This window comes from Cryptomeria japonica, chromosome 10, assembly GCF_030272615.1.
Source record: "Cryptomeria japonica chromosome 10, Sugi_1.0, whole genome shotgun sequence".
NCBI classification, from domain to species: domain Eukaryota; kingdom Viridiplantae; phylum Streptophyta; class Pinopsida; order Cupressales; family Cupressaceae; genus Cryptomeria; species Cryptomeria japonica.
In genome coordinates, this window is record NC_081414.1 from 919,941,759 (window position 1) to 919,962,307 (window position 20,549).

General features: G+C 39.9%; 1 protein-coding gene across 4 annotated transcripts in view; it reads left to right on the forward strand.

Moving 5' to 3' along the window:
* The first annotated feature begins 8,060 nt into the window (after window positions 1–8,060).
* Window positions 8,061–20,549, forward strand: part of LOC131036199 (chaperone protein dnaJ 72) — a 34,787-nt gene continuing 22,298 nt past the window's right edge. The window contains exons 1-2 of one of the 4 annotated variants that reach the window (XM_057968032.2): window positions 8,061–8,317; window positions 8,477–8,877. In XM_057968032.2, coding sequence (XP_057824015.2) covers window positions 8,564–8,877 — 314 coding nt within the window. In that variant the 5' untranslated portion in view covers window positions 8,061–8,317; window positions 8,477–8,563. Of the gene's footprint in view, window positions 8,878–20,549 lie in introns of all 4 variants that reach the window. The other 3 variants (XM_057968034.2, XM_057968031.2, XM_057968033.2) reach the window with 3 other exon arrangements.

The following is a 20,549-nucleotide window of genomic DNA, read 5'->3' on the forward strand; positions in this document are numbered from 1 at the left end:
GCATCGTAGAGGGTGAGGCTCCATTGTCCAAACCCTTTACCTACAAATCTCCATTCTCTTCTGCCGCAAATTTTGCCATAAACCTAATTATTATATGTATTCTTTATATTGTATATTTTATATATCTTTTTGAACTCATTCTACTATTTAATACTTTTTGAAAATCATAAATTTTTTAATCATTTTAATATATACAAAATAATTTAATAACTTGTAATCATAAATTTAAATATTTTTCACTAAGTTATTCAAAAAATGTCTATTTTCACTTTTATAATTATTAATATTTATTTTATTAAGATCAATTAGAATTAATATTACATAAATATAATTAAAATAATATAATATTACACTACAAATAAATAATTAAATTTGAGATTAATTTTATTATTATAATTATAATTATATAATTTTTTAAATTAAATTATAATTATGCTTTTAAGATTTTATTTTTTAATATTATAATTATTCATATTATTTTACTAAAATAAGAGTTATCTAGTTAATATTACATAAATATAATAATACTAATATAATTTTAAAATAACAATGGTTCAAAATTATAATAATTAAAAATTAGAACAAATATTTTTATTACAATACTATGATGGCAAGTACTAACCACTATGTGGCACTTGTTTTATTTAGGTAGGAGTTATAGTTAATATTACTAAAATATAATTAAAATGATAGGATTTTAAAATAACAATAATTCAAAATTATGATAATTAAGAATTATAATAAATATTTTTATTACAACACTATAAAGGCAAGTACTCGCCACTACGTGACACTTGTTAATATCTTAGTTCTAATGAATTAAAAAAATAATTTTATTTTTTATTTAATTATTTTTCAATTTAAAATATTTATTATTTAACATAATTTTTTGAGAAAAGGGGGTAAAAACTTTATTAAGAATCAGAAAAGAGCATTACAAACTTGACCAAGGGACCCAGCCCCAGAAACCCAAGAACAAAATCAATTATCCTCCAAAGTCTTATCCTCGTTAAGGAGTTGATCCATGTCCTGACGTAACTCAGGGGACATCTGCATCCAATCCTCAATCTTCCAGCCATCATCATGCTCCGAAGCCCATTTGGCCAAACAGTCAACTACCCAATTCCACTCCCTCGAAATATGAATAAATGAAACCTCCTCCATTTTGGAACTAACTTGAAGAATCCGCTGAACAACCGAGGCTAACTGCCAATTAATATCAGATCTTCTCCTCTTAATCAATAGGTTAATCAAGATCTATGAATTAGCCTGAAAAATAATCCTTCGCCATCCCAAGGCACAAGCCCTCTCTACAACATAAAGAATCGCCAAACCCTCCATGAGATTAACAGTCTTATCCCCCTCATGAATTGAGAAAAGATATATATCACTGAACCCTTTGCATCCCTAGCAACCCCACCAATCCTAGCAGGTCCAGGGTTACCTCTAGAAGAACCATCGGTATTGATCTTCAAAACACTAGCTCGAGGAGATAGCCACCGCCCCATCCTCTGCACTCTCCTATTCCCAAGCTTGCATCTCTTGAAACCTCTATAAAAAGATTGAATCCCTTGTAGACCAAGTCTTTCCATCAACTTAGCATCCTCTTTCCCTAAGGGGAAAACCACTTTACTCTTAGCCGCAAACGTCTCTTGTATCATACCTAACACGCACATCCACACTTGCTTCCCTATCAAATTCACACCAAGAAATATCCTACGATTTCGCTCCAACCAAATTTGCCATAGAAGAAAAGTAGGTCCAACATACTAGACATCCTGCAAAAAGGAGGTCATCAAGGGGGGTCTTCCCATACTATCCCATAACTCTACAAAAGAGGAAGCAGGAACACAAGGTTGCCTCCAAACTTCCCACCACCAGTGCCAAAGTTGCATAACAAAGGAGCACCTGAAGAACAAGTGCGAGGAATCTTCCTCATCTTTCCCACATAGAACACAAATAGAAGGCCCTTGAAAACCATCTTTGCGTATATTATCCCAGGTCAAGCACCTATTCCAAGCCAAAGTCCAGAAAAAGTAATTACATTTTGGCCACGAGAGCTCATTCCACACCCTCTTCCACCAATTAACCTCTCCCCTAGCCAACTTCTAAGCCAATAACACCCGATAACCAGAAGCAACAGAGTAGATCCCCTTAGGATTATGGGTCCACTCTAGAATGTCTTCTTCCGGGAGAGAACTACAACTCCTACTACACAAAATCTTGTGAAGCTCTGCACTCTCCTCCTACATTCCAATATCTGGGCACTCAGTGAGAACCTTCCAACAAGCCTTCTCCAACTGGCCAAACAAGGAGAAAGACTTGAAGTCACTCACCCTATCCCAATCAACTGCAAGAAATATTTGGCACAAATGAATCAAGTGAGGAAATTGTGAGGTAAGAGGAGGGAAACCATCCCAAGAATCTGACCAAAAAAGGGCTTCAGTACCCCTCCTTCAGATCCAGAATAAACCATCCTTGATGAGCTTTGCACCCTTCTACAAAGTATTCCAATTCATCGAACCTTTCCCCTCAAGAGGGCATCTAGGAACATCATACCGAGGAGCTCTAGGAAAATACTTGTGAATAATTATTCTGGCCCACAAATGATCTTGCTCCACACACCATCTCCAGAAAAGCTTAGTAGCCACAAATTCTCCGAACAATGTAGACTGCCTGAGCCCCAACCCTCCATATTTCTTAGGACTACACACACATCTTCCCACCTGACCAGGCTCCACTTGGAGGACCCCAAGCATCCTCCCCATAAAAAATATCTCTCCAGAGAATCCAAATCCTTAAGGAACCCCACCAGAGCCCCCTGAAGCATACACTTATAAGTAGGGAGATTCTACACAACTGACTTTAGAAGTTGAACTTGCCCAACAAAAGACAACCATCTGTTTGTCCAATGAGTGAATTTCACCCAGAACTTGTCAATAATACTCTGCCAATAACCCTTGGGAAGATGGCCAACAGATATTGGAATACCCAAATAAGTAAAAGGAAGGGTCCCAACCTGAAACCTCGAGATATTAGCAATTCTTCTCTCGATGGGTACTGGAGTGTTGAAGAAAAAAATGGAGGATTTATCCTCATTGATCATTTGTCCTGAAGCCACAAGATATACATCTAGCAACTGCTTTAAAGAAGTAGCTTCCCTAGCAATAGCCATCCCCATCAAGGCAGTATCATCAACAAATTGCAAATGAGACTCCGAAGGCGAATCTCCACCCTAACACCAACCCTAAATGATGCCCAACTCAACATTTCTTTTCAACAAATGTCTAAGACCCTCAACAAGAAGCATAAACAAGTATGGGGAGAGAGGATCTCCTTGGCGTAGACCCCTAGAAGCCCCAAAAAGGTCAGAACATGGTCTCCATTTATCAGCACTGAGAAGGACACTGAAGTAACACAACTCATGACCCATTGGACCCACTCCTCACAAAACCCAAAAGCTACCAAGATTTTACGCAGGAAGGACCACTTAAATCTGTCGTAAGCCTTAACCATATCTAGCTTTATGAACATTGCCTTCTCGTGGGATCTAGCCATGGAACGAATAGTCTTCGTAGGAATAACAACTCCATCCAGAATCTATTGACCCTCAACAAATCCACTATGTTCCTCTGAGATCAGCTCTTTAAGCCACTTCTTTAGCCTCTCAACCATTAACTTTGAAATAATTTAATAAGTCACATTGCAAAGGGAAATAGGTCGAAACTAAGTTAACCTATTCACCCCTTCACACTTGGGAATGAGAGCAATAGAAGTGGAATTTAAAGCTCTTAACATCTGTTTGCTCTTTTGGGATTCTCAGACAATTGCCAAAAGATCCAAATTTATAATCTCCCAGAATTCTTGAAAAAACTCTATCGAGAAACCATCAGGGCCAAGAGCTTTCCCTCTCTTAATCTGAAACACAATCCCTTCTAGCTCCTCAAGAGAAATCTCTCTCATAAGATACTCATTCGCCTCCCTGGAAACCAATTAAGGTATACAGGAAAGAACCTGTGCTTCCTCAACCAAATCTTCTTGCGCATCCTCCCTGAATAGAGCAGTAAAATACTATGACGCCTCAGCAATGATTTCATGAAATGATGCCAGACGATCTCCCCTGCCATTAATTAAAACAGATATAGAATTACCTTGCCTCATGGCCTTCATAGAATTAAAGAAGAAGGCAATGTTTTTATCCCCTTCCTGCAGCCAATCCACCCTTGCCTTTTGCTTCCAATAAACTTATTCGCGAAGTTCCCACTCCTCCACCACCTTGAGGGTCCTAGCCTCCTCTCCCAAAAGATCCTCTGAAACCCCATTCTCTAATCAACAACATAATCCTATTTAACTCTTCTTGCACAACAACCTTTTCATAAAAAATATGACCAAAACATTGTCGATTTCACCTTTTAAGTTGGTACTCGATAAACTGAAGACTCTTGGCAAAAGTATATATAGTTGTACCATACGCAGGCCTACCAATCCTCCACCATACAACTATATGATAAAAAAGAGTAGAGTTTTGAAGCCACATAAGCTAGAACTTGAAGGAAGGAGAACGAGGCACTCGAGATGAGCTAGTACTGAGCTTGATGGGCCAATGGTCTGAACCCCTCCAATCCAAAATTTCAGAGGAAGTAGACCATATATCCCCAACCCAATAACAAGAGACCAAAAACCGATCTAACCTTTCAGCAACACAATCCTCACCAATCCTCCTATTATTCCAAGTAAAACAACCATTACTAGGTTGTACATCAATAAGATTTAACTCTGAAATACTATCCCTGAGCAACAATGTAGAAGGCTCCAACCTTGTCATTCCACCCCCTTTCTCAGACAACTGCACGATAGCATTGAAATCACCAGCCAAAATCCAAGGATATAATGGAGCCAGGTTGCGAACAAATCAAAGATGAGACCAAAGAAGTTGCTTACCCCGATACTCCACCGACACATACACATTAGAGAGAAGAATACAATCTCTTGTCATAGAGCATGAGGCCACCAGGGAAATAGAAAATCTAGAAACTACCCACCAAAGAGGGCAAAGCCTTATAGGATTCCACAAGCAAGCCACCCCTCTAGACACACCATGAGATCCAACACAATGACACTCCCCAAACTTCCACAACTTAGGTACCATACTCAACATATTCTCCACAGATAATTTAGTCTCCTGAAGAAAAAGAACATCCAGAGATTGATTCCTAACCAAATCCTTATCAACTTTTTTGTCGAGGGTCACTATTCAAGCCCCTAATATTCCATGATAGAACCATCATTTTTTGGGACATGAAAAGTGTGAATCTAGGGTCTTAATTGCCCCTGACTCCACCAAAGTTTCCCCAGTTGATTTAATCTTCTCCATCTCCTTTTTGCTACCCACCTTGGGATTCTTCTCACCAACCCCTTTCTTTGTCTCCTTTTGTTGAATACCCAAGTGAGAAGAGGATAACGAGCTCTTCCCACCTCCTGCACCATCCTTCAAGAGAAAAGGAGAACCACCTCCCCCACTCTTCAAAACCCCAATAACAGGATCCGACTCAACCTGAACATTCACCTGCTATTTTGTATCCATCTTCCCAACACATGAATCATGCACAACCTGCATAGCATCCAAAGGAGGTCCATCCTTTTTTGAACCCAAATTTCCATGATCCAAATGCATCAAACCCGAATTCACCTCCTGTTGGCTAAGATCATCCAACACCTCAAACCTGTTAAAAGTGTCATCCTCCTGCCTCTCCCTAAAGGTCTGCTTCTGTCCCCGATTCCTATTGCGTACTTTGGCCGAGACAAAACCATCCTACCATTACCATCTCCCAAAATAGGTTCCTTCCGCTTATCCACCGTAGGTGGATTTCAAGAGGATTGAGAAGGCTGGGGTGTCACAGGCTTAGCTCTAGGGCACCTACGCTGCAAGTGTCCATACTCATGGCAAAGTCAACACTGAAAAGGTAAAGTTTCATAATCTAACTGTTGCACCCATGTATATGATCCTACACATACTTCCACAGAATCTGACAATGGCTCGCTTAAATCAATTTCCACATAGATACGGGCAAAAGTCATTACCTTTTTAAACTGTGTCTACTGAGAGGACCCAATAGGTTTACCAAGCATTGAAGCCACCAGATGCAAAACATCCTCTCGCTAACATTCAACTGGGAACCACGACAAACAAACCCAAACTAGAACTTTATTCGAAAGCTCCTCAGTCGGATTGAAACCTGCATGCCACGACTTTATGAATAAGCCCACTTGGTTATAAAAATAGGGGCCACCCTCAAAAGTCCTGTTTCGATCAGTCATACTATCAAAGGTAACCATAAAGTAATTATTCGCCAAAAGTCGAATCTCCATCTCTCCTTCTGACATCCAGGTCTTCTGAGCCCAAGATTCTAGAAACCGCGGAGAGGCTCTCAAACCCATAAACTTACAATAAAAGGAGTGTTTTGAATAATATTCGATATCATCAAGCATCATATCTATTGGGATAATCAATTTTGGTCTCTCTTTACATCTCTCCAAACAACCATTGATCTTCGTAACCTTTGATCCTCTAAACGATCCTGAATCATACATCTCCTGATCCAATGCAAACAAATTATTATCAAAAACTTTTGCACCCTGTGTCGGGGCCTTGGATCCAATCGTCGAGTGGAAATCCATCATTAGGCTATCCCCGAATGGTTCCCCTCATGACATGAGCACAAAAAGATACCCTAAGCGGGCATGCAAGCCCCCAGGTCAAGAAAATCCAGGAAAATACTCTCACGAATATTATCACAAAACACTTCAAAATCCACTCGCAACCCACCAAAATCAAACTCTCCAACTTTAAGCAACACCGCTCCTCACCGGAACCGAACCATACTCAACCCTAGGAAAACAACCGCTTCACTCCACCAAACATCAACACCCCACCTACGGAACCAACCCCAAGCATTCCTTGCAAACAAACAGAGCCTCCCTGAGAGGCTACCCTCAAATCTACCCCGACCACCACCCACAACACTAACCCTGGCCCAAACGCTGCAGGCAGACGCCCCAGTCCAAACCCCGCGCGCCAAGGAAATCGACCCAGTAAGGAATTGTAAAAAAACTGCAAAAACCAACGCCTCGAATGCATACATCTCCCCCCTCGTCGCACCAACAAGCAGAGAACAGAAAGCGAGCTAGGGTACAGACGCCCTAGCTCGACCCGCCGAGCACAACATCACCATCTTTCCACCCGTCTTATTCAAAAATTATTATTTTTATTAATATTTGGATTTTTATATATTTTGCCTTTGTATTCAGTTTTATTCTATTTTTATTTTTATTTTAGATTTAGATTTAAAATTTATTTTTAATTATTTGTCTTTTAATGAAATTATAAATAATAATTAAAAGTTATTAGAAATAATCTTATTTATAATTATTTATCTTATTAAAATTGTGATATACTATAGTATAGTTATATTTTGAAATTTTATTTTAATTTAAATAATACATTTAATTTATCTCTCCATCACTCTCTATCCCCCCCCTCTCTCTCTCCCCTCGTTGTGTTGCTCCCTCTTTGTATCTCTTTATTTCTCTATCCTTCATCTATCTCTCTGAATCTTGCTCATACACTCCTTGTTACTCCTCCCCATCTCCATCTCAATATCTCTCACACTTTCACACACACTCCTTGTTTCTCCCTCCCTATCTCAATCTCAATCTCTATCTCTATCTCTATCTCTATCTCTATCTTTTCCCCTCTCTCTTCTTCTCCCTATTACCTCCTTTATCTCTCTCTTGCTCCTTGTAGCTCTATCTTCCCATCTCTTCCTCTCCCTCTCTATCTATATCTCATTATCTCTATCTTTTTTTTTTAACTCTATCTCTCCTACTCTCTCTCTACATCCTTCTAACTCTATAAATTGACCTTCCACACCTCTTCCACGTAATCATTACACACCAAAATACGATCACTAGTAAATAATTGATTTATGAACATGTATATTGCATCTTATTGGATTACCCTATACTAATTAATGCTACCACGGTTGTTCCATTTGACTCTATTTCGAATCCATAACAAAAATTAAGAATATTACTAGGCACTATGCCCTGTAATGGCTTTCTTAAAAACTCATGGCCGGGCAGCCCTCCACATCATGCGCGCTTGTGACCACTACTTTTCAGCCTTCTATTGATACTCTCAGCAAATTTTCATGAATAAGTCTTTCAGTTGCTATGATTTCAAATGTTTTACATTTTATGCTTTACGTGGATAGCAAATTTGGATCTAATTCCTGGAATACAATGATTTCATTCTCTTGTAGGTGCACCATTATTTGATCTGATTACCTGGTTATGTTGTGATATTGATGCATCATAATTTGATCTAATTTACTTTAAACAACAATTGTTTTTATGTGGGTGCACCTTAATCGGTTCTAATTTACATCAATTAAAATCAATTATGGACTATTACAAGGTTCTGGGACTCAGACGAGATGCAAGCAAGGAAGATATTAAGGAAACCTTCAGAAAACTTGCCCTGAAATTTCATCCAGACCGGCATATGAAGTCCTCCAAAGCTGTCCAGGAAGATGCAATGCGGAGATTCAAGGAGGTTTCTGAGGCCTATGATGTTCTCGGCGATGATAAGAAGAGGGCTGCTTATAAGTATGCCAGAACGACAACTGGGTTTTATCATAATAATAATAGCAGTGCCTACAGGAGAGGGGAATACAGTAATAACAGTACCTATGGTGGAGGGTACGATAGCACTTATCAGAGAAGGGCTAGTTGGTCACGTGCGTGGGACTTCAGAGTGGGATCATCTCTACTATATTTCTCCAGTATGAATTTTCTGCTACATGCTGTTATTGTTGGGTAAGCATAGTTTTTAATTTTTGTTTTATTTATAAGAGATTTGTTAGGGGTTTAAGATTTATGTGGGTGTTCTTTGCAAAATTAGAGTAGGAACTTGAGAAGTGTGGTGCTATTTAACACTTTTACAGATCTTTATAATTGAAAGGCGTTTAAGATATAGGCGTTCTGTTTTGAAACTCTATGAGTAGAAGTTTGAGAAATTTGGTGGTATTTTTAATAAGTTTTTGTCTTCATTTAGTTTACATCATCATTTGGCTTGGAAGCCACTCTGAGGGTTTTGGGTGGAGCATGCATTAATGTAGACTGCTGCATATGGGTAGCATGCACGAATAGGTTTGAGTTTGGGTAATTGTCATTCCAATGGCCTTTCAAACTGTTTTTTAAGAGACTAGAGTAGTCATCATTGAAGTGGCTTTCTAGAATCTATATGGTTGTTTGTTGAGGTAAGTTGGTCCATGCGTTAGAATCTATGGTTGTCAGGTTTTGGAACCTAAGGCATTGTTGCCATGATGAGGATACTTACTGTCTACTCTGGATTAAACGCATTTCATTTGTGGTGTTACTGAATTTCATCCTGAAGGAATAATATTTATTTGAATACGTAATTTAATTATGTTTTTCTCTTGAAATTCATTAAATTCTTACGCCACTCTTACCACTGGGTTGTAATGTTGTGTCTCTCATCTGACGAGGGCATGCATCATAACATATGTAAAACCTAGGTCATCATTCTGATGAGCTCAGAGTAGTATGGATGCTATAAATATATTTATTTTTTGCTTGGCAAGTCTTGGGTGATGTTATAGGCTTCATCTAATATAGTGTGGCATAAGATTGGACAACATTCTTAATTTATTCAGTAATTGTTCCACCCCAACCTTGCCACGTGTCTGCTAGAGTTATGAGCAACCTTATTCAAGTGAGAGGGATTTGAACTGGATCATGCTTTTAAGAGTGCCTCCTCATTACCATTATGTCACAAGCCCTTTGACTCTCTGAATTTTAATCATTCAATCCCATGGTTTCTCTATTGTGTTGTCAGTATGATTCTCTTTTCCAATTTTGGGAGAAATGTAATTTATGTTATTTCAGAGAAGCCACTACATTCATTTAACAGTGTTCAAGGAAAGTCTCTTCTTAAGAAAGTTAGAAAAACTTAAGGGCTACCTTTGATGAGGACTCTTACCCATTCAATTTCTGGATGTGGATTTGGGTTAGAAATTTATGTCTAAACCTTTTATTTTTATGACCGATGCATTTTGTTTGATTTCATTTGTTTCTTAAAGTTTCAGATTCAAGATGAGTAGTTTAATCCAGATCATGGTAGATTACAGATTATTTTATTTGCAAAGGTGTAGGGGTTTTAAATGAGTGCATTACCTTTGGGGAAATGGTTTGAAAATCATTATGGGAAGCTTTCTAAGTTCAGAAGTGTCCGGTTTAGGAAATCATGGATTGCTTTGAGAGGGATTGATTCCATAACTACAAAATCTGGTTCATTCTGGATTCTTCCACTGGCCAGATTCGTCCAAATTTTTCAAATGATATTAAAATAATACCATTTGTTTTTTAATTCTGGATATCTAAAATTTTTGGACCTCCTGAATGAATCAATTTTTCAAACCTTGTGACTTTGATTGATTCTATGTCTCATTTGGCTGCAGTTTAACTGCTAAGGTGTTTGTTTCTCAAATACCAGCTTGGAAATGATGGGTTATTAGAACTTTATTCTGGAGGGTGGTTTAGGAATTAAGGTGATTGGAAGAAGATATTGGTTACCATGTTATGGTCCTTTGGTAGTGTTTCCTATCACAGTATTTACTTAGTTAACATCAATGAAGATATCTTCTCTGTGCTACCAGTTTTACTTTTACATGTATTGTGTTACCCAACGCTTTCTGGATACACTGGATTGGCATTTGCATGATGGTGCAGAACATGACCTACACCTATACCACAGGTTCTGCTGCACCAGATCTGTTGGAATATGTGCCTCTAATTCACTTGACAATAGTCCATACTGATTGGGTTAAGTCTTTCCGATGAAACAGCATGAAGGACCTTTGTGAGCTCTATCGGCATGACTCTTGCCGATGTGTTCCTCTCTATCAGGTATCGGAATAGCAGGTATAACGGTATCCCGATGACCCGATGAGTCGATTTTGGTCATTGGATAACTTCGGGTTTTCGGGGAGACTGCAGCAGCATTGTGCCGATGATCCGATGAAGTTCTCTTCAGTGGTTCGGGTTGCATATCGGGTATCGGGTTGACATTCTGAATGTCATGTCGATGTCCCGATGGGTCCGCTCTTCTTGTCTCACTTATCGGCATAGAATTCTCCCTTGTGTTCCGATGACCCGATGGGATCATTGTATGTTATCGGGCTGGCAATATCGAGATAGCCGGTTTTGATGTGGTCCGATGAGCCGATGAGTCCAGGCTCTTGGTATCGGCGATCGAGATAGCAGTTGGTTTCTTGTTCCGATGTCCCGTTGAAGACCACTCTTAGCCATCGAAGATCGGCGTTGCTTTTGGAAAGCTATACTGGTGACCCGATGGAGTCGCCTTAGGCGATCGGGTATCATCGGGCCATTGGATTTACCTTTTGGATGTTATACCGATGGACGATGGAGCGGCCGACTGCGGGAGCGAGGTCTCAGGTATCATCGGGCCATCGGATTTACCTTCTGCATGTTATGCCGATGGACGATGGAGCGGCCGACTGCGGGAGCGAAGTCTAGAGTATCATCGGGCCATCGGTTTTACTTTTTGAATGTTATGCCGATAGCCAACGACTTTGGGAGCGAGGTTGGACCGAGATCCAAAAGGTTGACTCTCGGACACTATGTTTGTGACCGTCGGTGTAAATGAATACGAACCGACCCGGTTCTCTGCTGCATGTGGGATAATCGTTTTCTCATGAATACAGACCGACGTAGGCAGACGGTTAGACTTCAGGCCGTTGGGACAGTTGACTATTTTGGTCTTCGAATTCAAAATTTTAGATAAGTTTTTTATGACATCATATTGATTGTGTTTGACTTTTCAATGCCTTGGTGAAATTTTAAAATTTTGAATTTCCAATTTTCTTGAATTTTGGCGCACTTTTGGATATTTTCCAAGGTATGGCGGACTTTAGCTAGAGCTCCTCCTTGGCCTCCATTATGGTGAAAATTTGGCTAAGGCATTGGGGCGGACTTTGACCCTTGTTCCCACATGACCTCCATCAAAGTGGGGCGGACTTTAGGCTTAGCTCCACCATGGTCTCTTCAAACATGGCGGACTTGGGAGTGAGCTCCTCCATTGCCTCCTTCATGGCCCCCTTCAACCTTGGCAGACTTGGGCCTTAGCACCCACATGACCTCCTTAGGTGGGGTGGACTTGAGTGTTGACTCCTACATGGTGAAATTTTGGCTAAGGCATGGGGCGGACTTTGAAGGTCTCTCCTCATGGCTCTCCATCAAGGCGAAATTTTGGCTAAGGCATGGGGCGGACTTTGAAGGTCCCTCCTCATAGCTCTCTTTACCGTTGGCAGACTTTAAACTTGGCACCTCCTACCTTGCTCTCTTACTTTGGGGGACTTGGGAGAGGGCTCCTCCATGACCTCCATCTTGGGCGGACTTTGGTGGTGGCTCCCATCTTGGGCGGACTTTGGTGGTCTCTCATCTTGGGCTGACTTTGGTGGTGTCCCCAACTTGGGCGGACTTCTATCATCTCTCCCACCTTGGGTGGACTTTGGAGACACCTCCTCATGGCTCTCTAACCTATGGCGGAGTTTAGACTTGGCTTCTCATCACTTGGCATGCTTGGGCGGACTTTAGGCTACACCCCTATGCACCCTACACATACATGGCGAACTTTGGAGTGTTGGCCACCATGGCCTCTTCAACCTATGGCGGACTTTGGAGTTGCTCCATGCAAGGCGGACTTTAGGCAACACTCCCACCTTGAGCGGACTTTGGAGACACTTCCTAGGGCGGACTTTAGGCATCTCTCCCACCTTGAGCGGACTTTGGAGACACCTCCTAGGGCGGACTTTAGGCATCTCTCCCACCTTGAGCAGATTTTGGAGACACCTCCTAGGGCGGACTTTAGGCATCCCTCCTCTTGGGCGGACTTCAAGCATCTCTCCCATCTTGGCGGAGTTTTGGTCTACCTCCCAACATGGCGGACTTTTAGACATCTCCAACATGGGTGGACTTCTAGACCTTTGCTCTTCAAGGCGGACTTTTGGAGGCTCTCAAGAGGGCGGACTATATATGAAATATAACATTTTAGTATAAGAAATACTTTAAGTTATATTTCATATATATTGTCACGATGTTTGAGAGTGGTTTCAGGCCTCTAGGACTAATAATGCAAAATCTAGTTTTTGGAGGATTCTCCAATTTTCCAGACTTAGTCAAATTTCATGATCAGGATGACATTCCAGACTTAGCCAAATTTCAGGACATTTGAGGATCAGGATGATTTTTCGAGCTGACTATCCTTTCAAGGTGCCATGACCCCCTAAAATATAGAACTTACCTTTTTGGGTCAAAACTTGAAAATTTTGGATCACGGTCGAAGCAGGTCAGTGGTACAAGCATAAACCCTAGGTTTGCATTCCGAAAAAGCAAAAAGCCTAAAATCTAGGGATTTAGCTTTTTTAGGTCAAAACTTGGAATTTTCGAGTTCCGGTCGAAGCTGGTCAGTGGTACAAGTGTAAACCCTAGGTTTGCAACCCGAAAAAGCAAAAAAGCCTAAAATCTAGGGATTTAGCTTTTTTAGATCAAAACTTGGAATCTTCGAGTTCCGGTTGAAGCAGGTCAGTGGTGCAAGTGTAAACCCTAGGTTTGCATCCCGAAAAAGCAAAAAGCCTAAAATCTAGGGATTTAGCTTTTTTAGATCAAAACTTGGAATTTTCGAGTTCCGGTCGAAGCAGGTCAGTGGTGCAAGTGTAGACCCTAGGTTCCCATTCCGAAAAAGCAAAAAAGCAGACATCCCTAAAAAATAGGAAAAACTTTCTAAAAATAGCCATACCGGGGATTGGGCTAAAAAGGCCAAAAACGAAACTTCCTAAAAAATAGCGAAAAGCAAAAAAGCAAACTTTCTAAAAATAGGAAGCTGTCCAAATTCGTCCAAATCAATTGCGATCTTCGTCCTTTGGCCTCTCTAAGCACTCTGGTGGTGTTCACACTTCGGAATCACATAACTTGCAAAAACTAACTTTCAATCGTCAGGGCCTAAAATGCTCTGAACTAGACAAGGCTTGGTGAAACTGCATCAAAAGGTCATAGGACACTAACAAAAACCCTAGAAAGCAGGAAAAGAGAGGGTCCCCATTTGCAATGGGGCGATGTGTGAAAAAGGTCACAACAGCAGGGAACTAAGTTGTCTGTGCTGGACAGTCCAAAATCTCCAAAGGAGATTGAAGACATGAAAGGTGTACCTTATGCAAGTGCTATAGGCAGTCTGATGTATGCTATGGTCTGTACAAGACCAGACATTGCCCAACCAGTGGGAGTACTTAGCAGGTTTATTTCGAATCTATGGAGATCACACTGGGATGTTGTAAAGAGAGTGTTTAGATACCTGAAGGGTACTTCAGATTTTGCATTATGCTATCATGGTAATCTGAGGGATTCAAAAAGAACTCTCAGCATTTGTGGGTTCACGGATTCTGATTGGGTAGGGGATATTGACAGCAGGAGATCTACCAGTGGATATGTTTTTGTCCTGAATGGTGGAGCAGTTAGTTGGATGAGCAAGCGGCAAGCTGTAGTCGCTTTGTCCACTATAGAGGCAGAATACATGGCAACCACACATGCTTGCAAAGAAGCAGTCTGGTTTAGACGTTTGAGTTCTGACATTGGTTTTAATGCAGGGCAGATTGAAGTCTGGAGTGACAGTTAGAGTGCCATATGTTTGGCAAAGAATCCTACTTTCCATGCCAGGTCGAAGCATGTTGATGTTCAGTATCATTTCGTACGTGACATGGTGGAAGATGGAAAAGTTTGTCTTAACAAGGTAGACACTCTGGAAAATATTGCAGATGCCTTGACGAAAAGTTTGTCTTCATACCCATGCCTGTAAGTAACGTCTGGAATGGTATCTCGGTCCAGTGAATTCCTCGTCAAGTGGGAGTTTGTTGGAATATGTGCCTCTAATTCACTTGACAATAGTCCATACTGATCGGGTTAAGTCTTTCCGATGAAACGGCATGAAGGATCTTTGTGAACTCTATCGGCATGAGCCGCATGACTCTTGCCGATGTGTTCCTCTCTATCGAGTATCGAAATAGCAGGTATAACGGTATCCTGATGACCCGATGAGTCGATTTTGGTCATCGGATAATTTCGGGTTTTCGGGGAGACTGCAGCAGCGTTGTGCCGATGATCCGATGAAGTTCTCTTCAGTGGTTCGGGTCGCATATCGGGTATCGGGTTGACATTCTGAATGTCATGCCGATGTCCCGATGGGTCCGCTCTTCTTGTCTCACTTATCGGCATAGAATTCTCCCTTGTGTTTCGATTACCCGATGGGATCATTGTATGTTATCGGGCTGGCAATATCGGGATAGCCGGTTTTGATGTGGTCCGATGAGCCGATGAGTCTGGGCTCTTGGTATCGGCGATCGAGATAGCAGTTGGTTTCTTGTTCTGATGTCCCGATGAAGACCACTCTTAGCCATCGGAGATCGGCGTTGCTTTTGGAAAGCTATACCGGTGACCCGATGGAGTCGCCTTAGACGATCGGGTATCATCGGGCCATCGGATTTACCTTCTGGATGTTATACCGATGGACAATGGAGCGGCCGACTGCGGGAGCGAGGTCTCGGGTATCATCGGGCCATCAGATTTACCTTCTAGATGTTATGCCGATGGATGATGGAGCGGCCGACTGCGGGAGGGAAGTCTCGGGTATCATCGGGCCATCGGTTTTACTTTTTGAATGTTATGCCAATAGCCAACGACTTTGGGAGCGAGGTCGGACCGAGATCCAAAAGGTTGACTCTCGGACACTACGTTTGTGACCGTTGGTGTAAATGAATACGAACCGACCCGGTTCTCTGCTGCATGTGGGATAATCGTTTTCTCATGAATACAGATCGACGCAGGCAGATGGTTAGACTTCGGGCCGTTGGGACAGTTGCTCTTGTGAACCGTCGTTTAGCCTGATATTAACAGCCGATTGTAATGCAGACAATGGTGGTGAAACTCGAGAGCTGGTGTGTGTTCTGTGAAGAGTTTAATTCAAACGTTTGTATGTCAATCTGGAATGACTGTATAACAGAGTAATGGATATCTGCAGATGAGACTGTATTGTATTGTTTTTTACATACTGATAATAAAGTCGATCATTTGCTAGTGGTGGGTTTTTCTCCCGAAAGGGTTTTCCCACGTTAACTCTATGTGTTATCTCTCTCTGTTAGTTTTGTATATGTGTCACGTGTGCCATATTCAGTAAATGTTGAAATTTAGTCTACACTAGTCTGTTTTCTCCTCTGCGAATTGACATTAGGGAAGCGTATTCTGCACTTGCTTTCCTTACAAGATCCATTTTAAAATAGAAACTTCATCTCATGGAACAAGACTAGTAACTGAAGTAATCTGGTTATCTGACAGTCTTAATTGAGTGGAGATCATATGGTATAACATATTGATATTATTATAAATTTAAAACCATTTCCCTCTTCTGGTACTTTATATATTTCCCCCAAGGATCCAGCCTCTCTAGCCTCCTGCCAGGGTTGGCTTACATGACTTTTCAGCCACCTCTCTCTCTCTCCATTTGCTGCACGAGTTCTAGAGTACAATGCAAACTTCCATGTCCTGAATAACTTTCAACTGAGCCAATTTGCTTACCACAGTTTTAATCGCTTGAACATAAATGTATCTTTTTAAAGCTTTTCACTCTCTTAGGAATCTACACATCTTTCTTTCCCTAGAATCTAACATCTACAATCTTCTATTTGGTTTGCAAAGGCACTATATGACTTTTTGATCATTTCTTATTGCTTCATCTCAGAACCTATATAATGTAATGGATAAATTCAGTAATTAAATAAAGAAATCCACTGTTGTTTGCCATATATTGTTGAGTAGTCATTTTTATATTTTTAAACATGTACATTTTAATTGAATGGAATGAACTTGCATTGAACATCTTTCTGCCTGTCTAAGTCTCATACATTTCATTTCATTCCTGGGCCTGGCCACGAGCACTTAATCTTTATTAATTTTTATTTTTGTGCTAATTTGCTACATTTCTTGGTGGATATTTGCAAATATATTCCACTTATACTGACATCTGGAAATATTCCTTGTGTGACTCAAAATTCTCATAGTAAATCTTGGAGCTCAGGAGTCTAGCAACCAAAAACTTTCAACAATATTCTTAGATAATATGCATAATACAAAAATAATAAAAAAGGTTAGAGCAAGATTGATCATTGAAAAGAAAAATATACAGATTTAGATGATGAGTCAATGATCATAAGAGACTTGAAATCTTAAAGGAACTCAGGAAGACAAGCTTATTTCATGAGCCCTTAGTTTAAGGTGATTTTTTACTTAGATAACTTGTTTTCAGAATATTTTATTTTAGTGTAAATATAATTCTCTCGTCATGGTCAAATCAATAATGAAGTACCTAGAACAAGACAAAGGTAATGTTAATGTAATGTTGAACCAAAGCAAGGGTACCGATAGCATCTTGTAGAGGCATGCATTTCTTTTTGTTTTCCATTTGTACTGCTTGGATGATCTCTTTGGCCCATTCATGGACAAACATATATCCTATGTTGGCTTTATTTACATCCACCCTATGAAGAACCTTAATGAATAGCTTTAATTTTTTATCACCCTAATAAACCTCCAAAAATCTTTGCCAAATTGTAATTTCACAACAGCATTCCCATATGTTTTCTTGCCAGAGATGCACCTTAAGTGCATCCCTTCTTGATTGAAAAATGGAATGTAGATGATAGTAGGTAATGAATTTATGATTGGTACAATTCTAGGATATAATCCATTCCCTATTTCCAACATTTTGCTTCCTTTTTATCTTTTTTCCTCAAATATCTTTTCTTATACTTGTTGGGTCTCAAAATTGTTGCTTACATTCCTAGATGAATTAATCCGCTTCAAGTCAAGGAAATGTCCTTTTGAAGGGGAGATTGATCAACTCATCAACAAAATGTGAGTGAGTAAAGGCCAATCCTTAAGCGTGAATATTCTTTTCTTGACTTCAAGCTCAACTAGACCTAGGAGGGTATCTATAGAGGTATCCTTATGTTGTGACGTTTTCACACATCGCCCCATTGCAAATGGGGACCCCTCATTTAAGTCTAGCGGTAGAATAGGTGTCTAGGTGTCTTAGTTTAGCATAGTATAGAGTTAGAGTCTTTAAAATTAAAAAATACAAAAAAAAAAAAATTTCAAAAATACAAAAAAATTAAAAAATTAAAAAGTACAAAAAAATAAAAAAAAAATCAAAAATTCAAAAAATTTGACTAAGGCATGAAGAGGCACATGTCACGCTTAGCCTTTGCACTCGTCACGCATTGCTTTCGTGCTCATCTCACATTGCTTTCACGCGTTGCTTTCGCGCTCGTCGTGCGAATCTCTCACGCATATCATTGATTTTACACTTATCGCGCAAAGCTTTCTCATACGTCGTGCATAGCTCTCGCACATATTCATCAATTTTTACACTCGTCATGCGAAGCCTTCGCGCCTACGCATTTGCTTTGCGCTTGTCATGTCTTATTTGCACATGCATCACACATTAAAGCTTTGATCAATATCAATTGCAACAAAGAGGAAGTCACGCTTTAGAAACAACTCATGCAAAGAATGTAGAACGAAGGAGTATACAAGGTATGGGAATTCAACGATGTTGTTCCTACGCTTGAACATTACACGATGACCTTGAGCATTACGCAATGCGAGTCACATAGAGACAACAATGACCTTCATGAGGTGACACGCAAGCATTCAACTACACCATTCTAACCTTCGAGCTTACGTGATGCTACATTCAATTATTTTGCCTTATATGCATTTAATGAAAGACATGAATCGAAATTTGAAAGGCACCCACGGCTGACAATGAGGCATTTTCATTTAAAAGATGAAATAGTGATGTCATTCATAATACAAAGTTCAAAGTATTTGTTAACCTTAGTGGCATTGCATTTAATATGGGACCGCCAAACAAGGAAAGGTGAATTCAGCTTGAACAAGTTTGATGCAACAAGGAGCTCAGGCAATGCTCATTTTAAATGCCTATGGAAATCGATTACGAATATTAAAGGGAGTGGTGCCATGTATCTACCCAATGTATGCGATATGGATAATAGCTTATAAAGACAGCCATTTTGCAATATGGTGTTACCATTTCAATAAGGCAAACATTAAATGATTGTGATCAAGGCACCCAAAATGTTAATTGCAATTGAATGAAGGTGGCAGCGATTGGTGAAGTGATCTCAAACGATTCTAACTTTGAAATCGATCATTACATTTGATCAATTTCAAAATGATATTGCCTTGTATATGCTGTTCAACTCTTTCCAGGTCATCTATATCACCAGGTTCAGCAAAATCATCTATTTAGGACTTCGTTTTTTATCAGCATTGCTGTCACATAGAGAATCCACCCCAGAGCACAGCGATTTCATTTTTTGGTGGTTATAATCATGACATTGAATCCCTTATACATGCTGTGGCTCTTTGACATCAGCGATTTCAATTGGCAGATTGATATCAGTGAATTCCCCAAGTTGGACTTTGAATTGCATTTTGGCGATCAGCGATTCATAATAGCAATTGTAGTCAAGGCACAGCAAGTGTTCTTCATACTGTGACTACAGGCTACCTTCAATATCAGCAAATATTGGGATTACATTGACTGCGAAAAATATCTTCATCCACAGCGATTGCATCTTGAGATGTGACCCGCAAACCTCTGATCTGCGATTCACATCATTTGTGAATTGATGACATTGCGAGCTTGGAAGGTAACGATGCTATTCAAACTTTGTATAAACCAACAATTTTGAAAACCTCATTTCAACAGCAATTTTGATTTGTCCTCATGAACTGGCGATTTTGACATCAAAGTTTGACAGCAAACTCATCTCTGAACACAGTGAACAACATTATCAGTGATTCTACTTGATCCATCGATCTGGTTATTAATCTGAGTTTTTGATAGAGATCAATTTGTGTGTGGAGTATTTTTGAGTTGAATTTGATCTAAAAATAATGATCAATATGTGACATGTGATTCTGATTCTTGCATCAGCAGACATTATTATTGATGATAATTTCAAAATTCGATCAGAAGTTGTATCAAAATCGGCGTTGATATGGCGAATCCTTTCCAAGGTTTGGGCAATTTTCATTTTCAAAACAAGTCACATCATTCAAGCAAATATTTTTTAAATTCTGATTTGTAAAGTGGCAATTCTGACATCCCAACGAGTCATATTATTATCTTGGCAGCGATTCTGACCAAATTCGTATCTGCACAGTGAATTTTAGTTTGTCATAAGGCATTTCGCAGGTTTGAGTGGAGTTTTTCCTTATAAAATACTGTGTTCAAAACTAATCTAGCTCTGTTCATCAAATTTGTGTGATATGGATTAGGAGGGCCTTTATTATATTTTCATTATCGTAGGAGC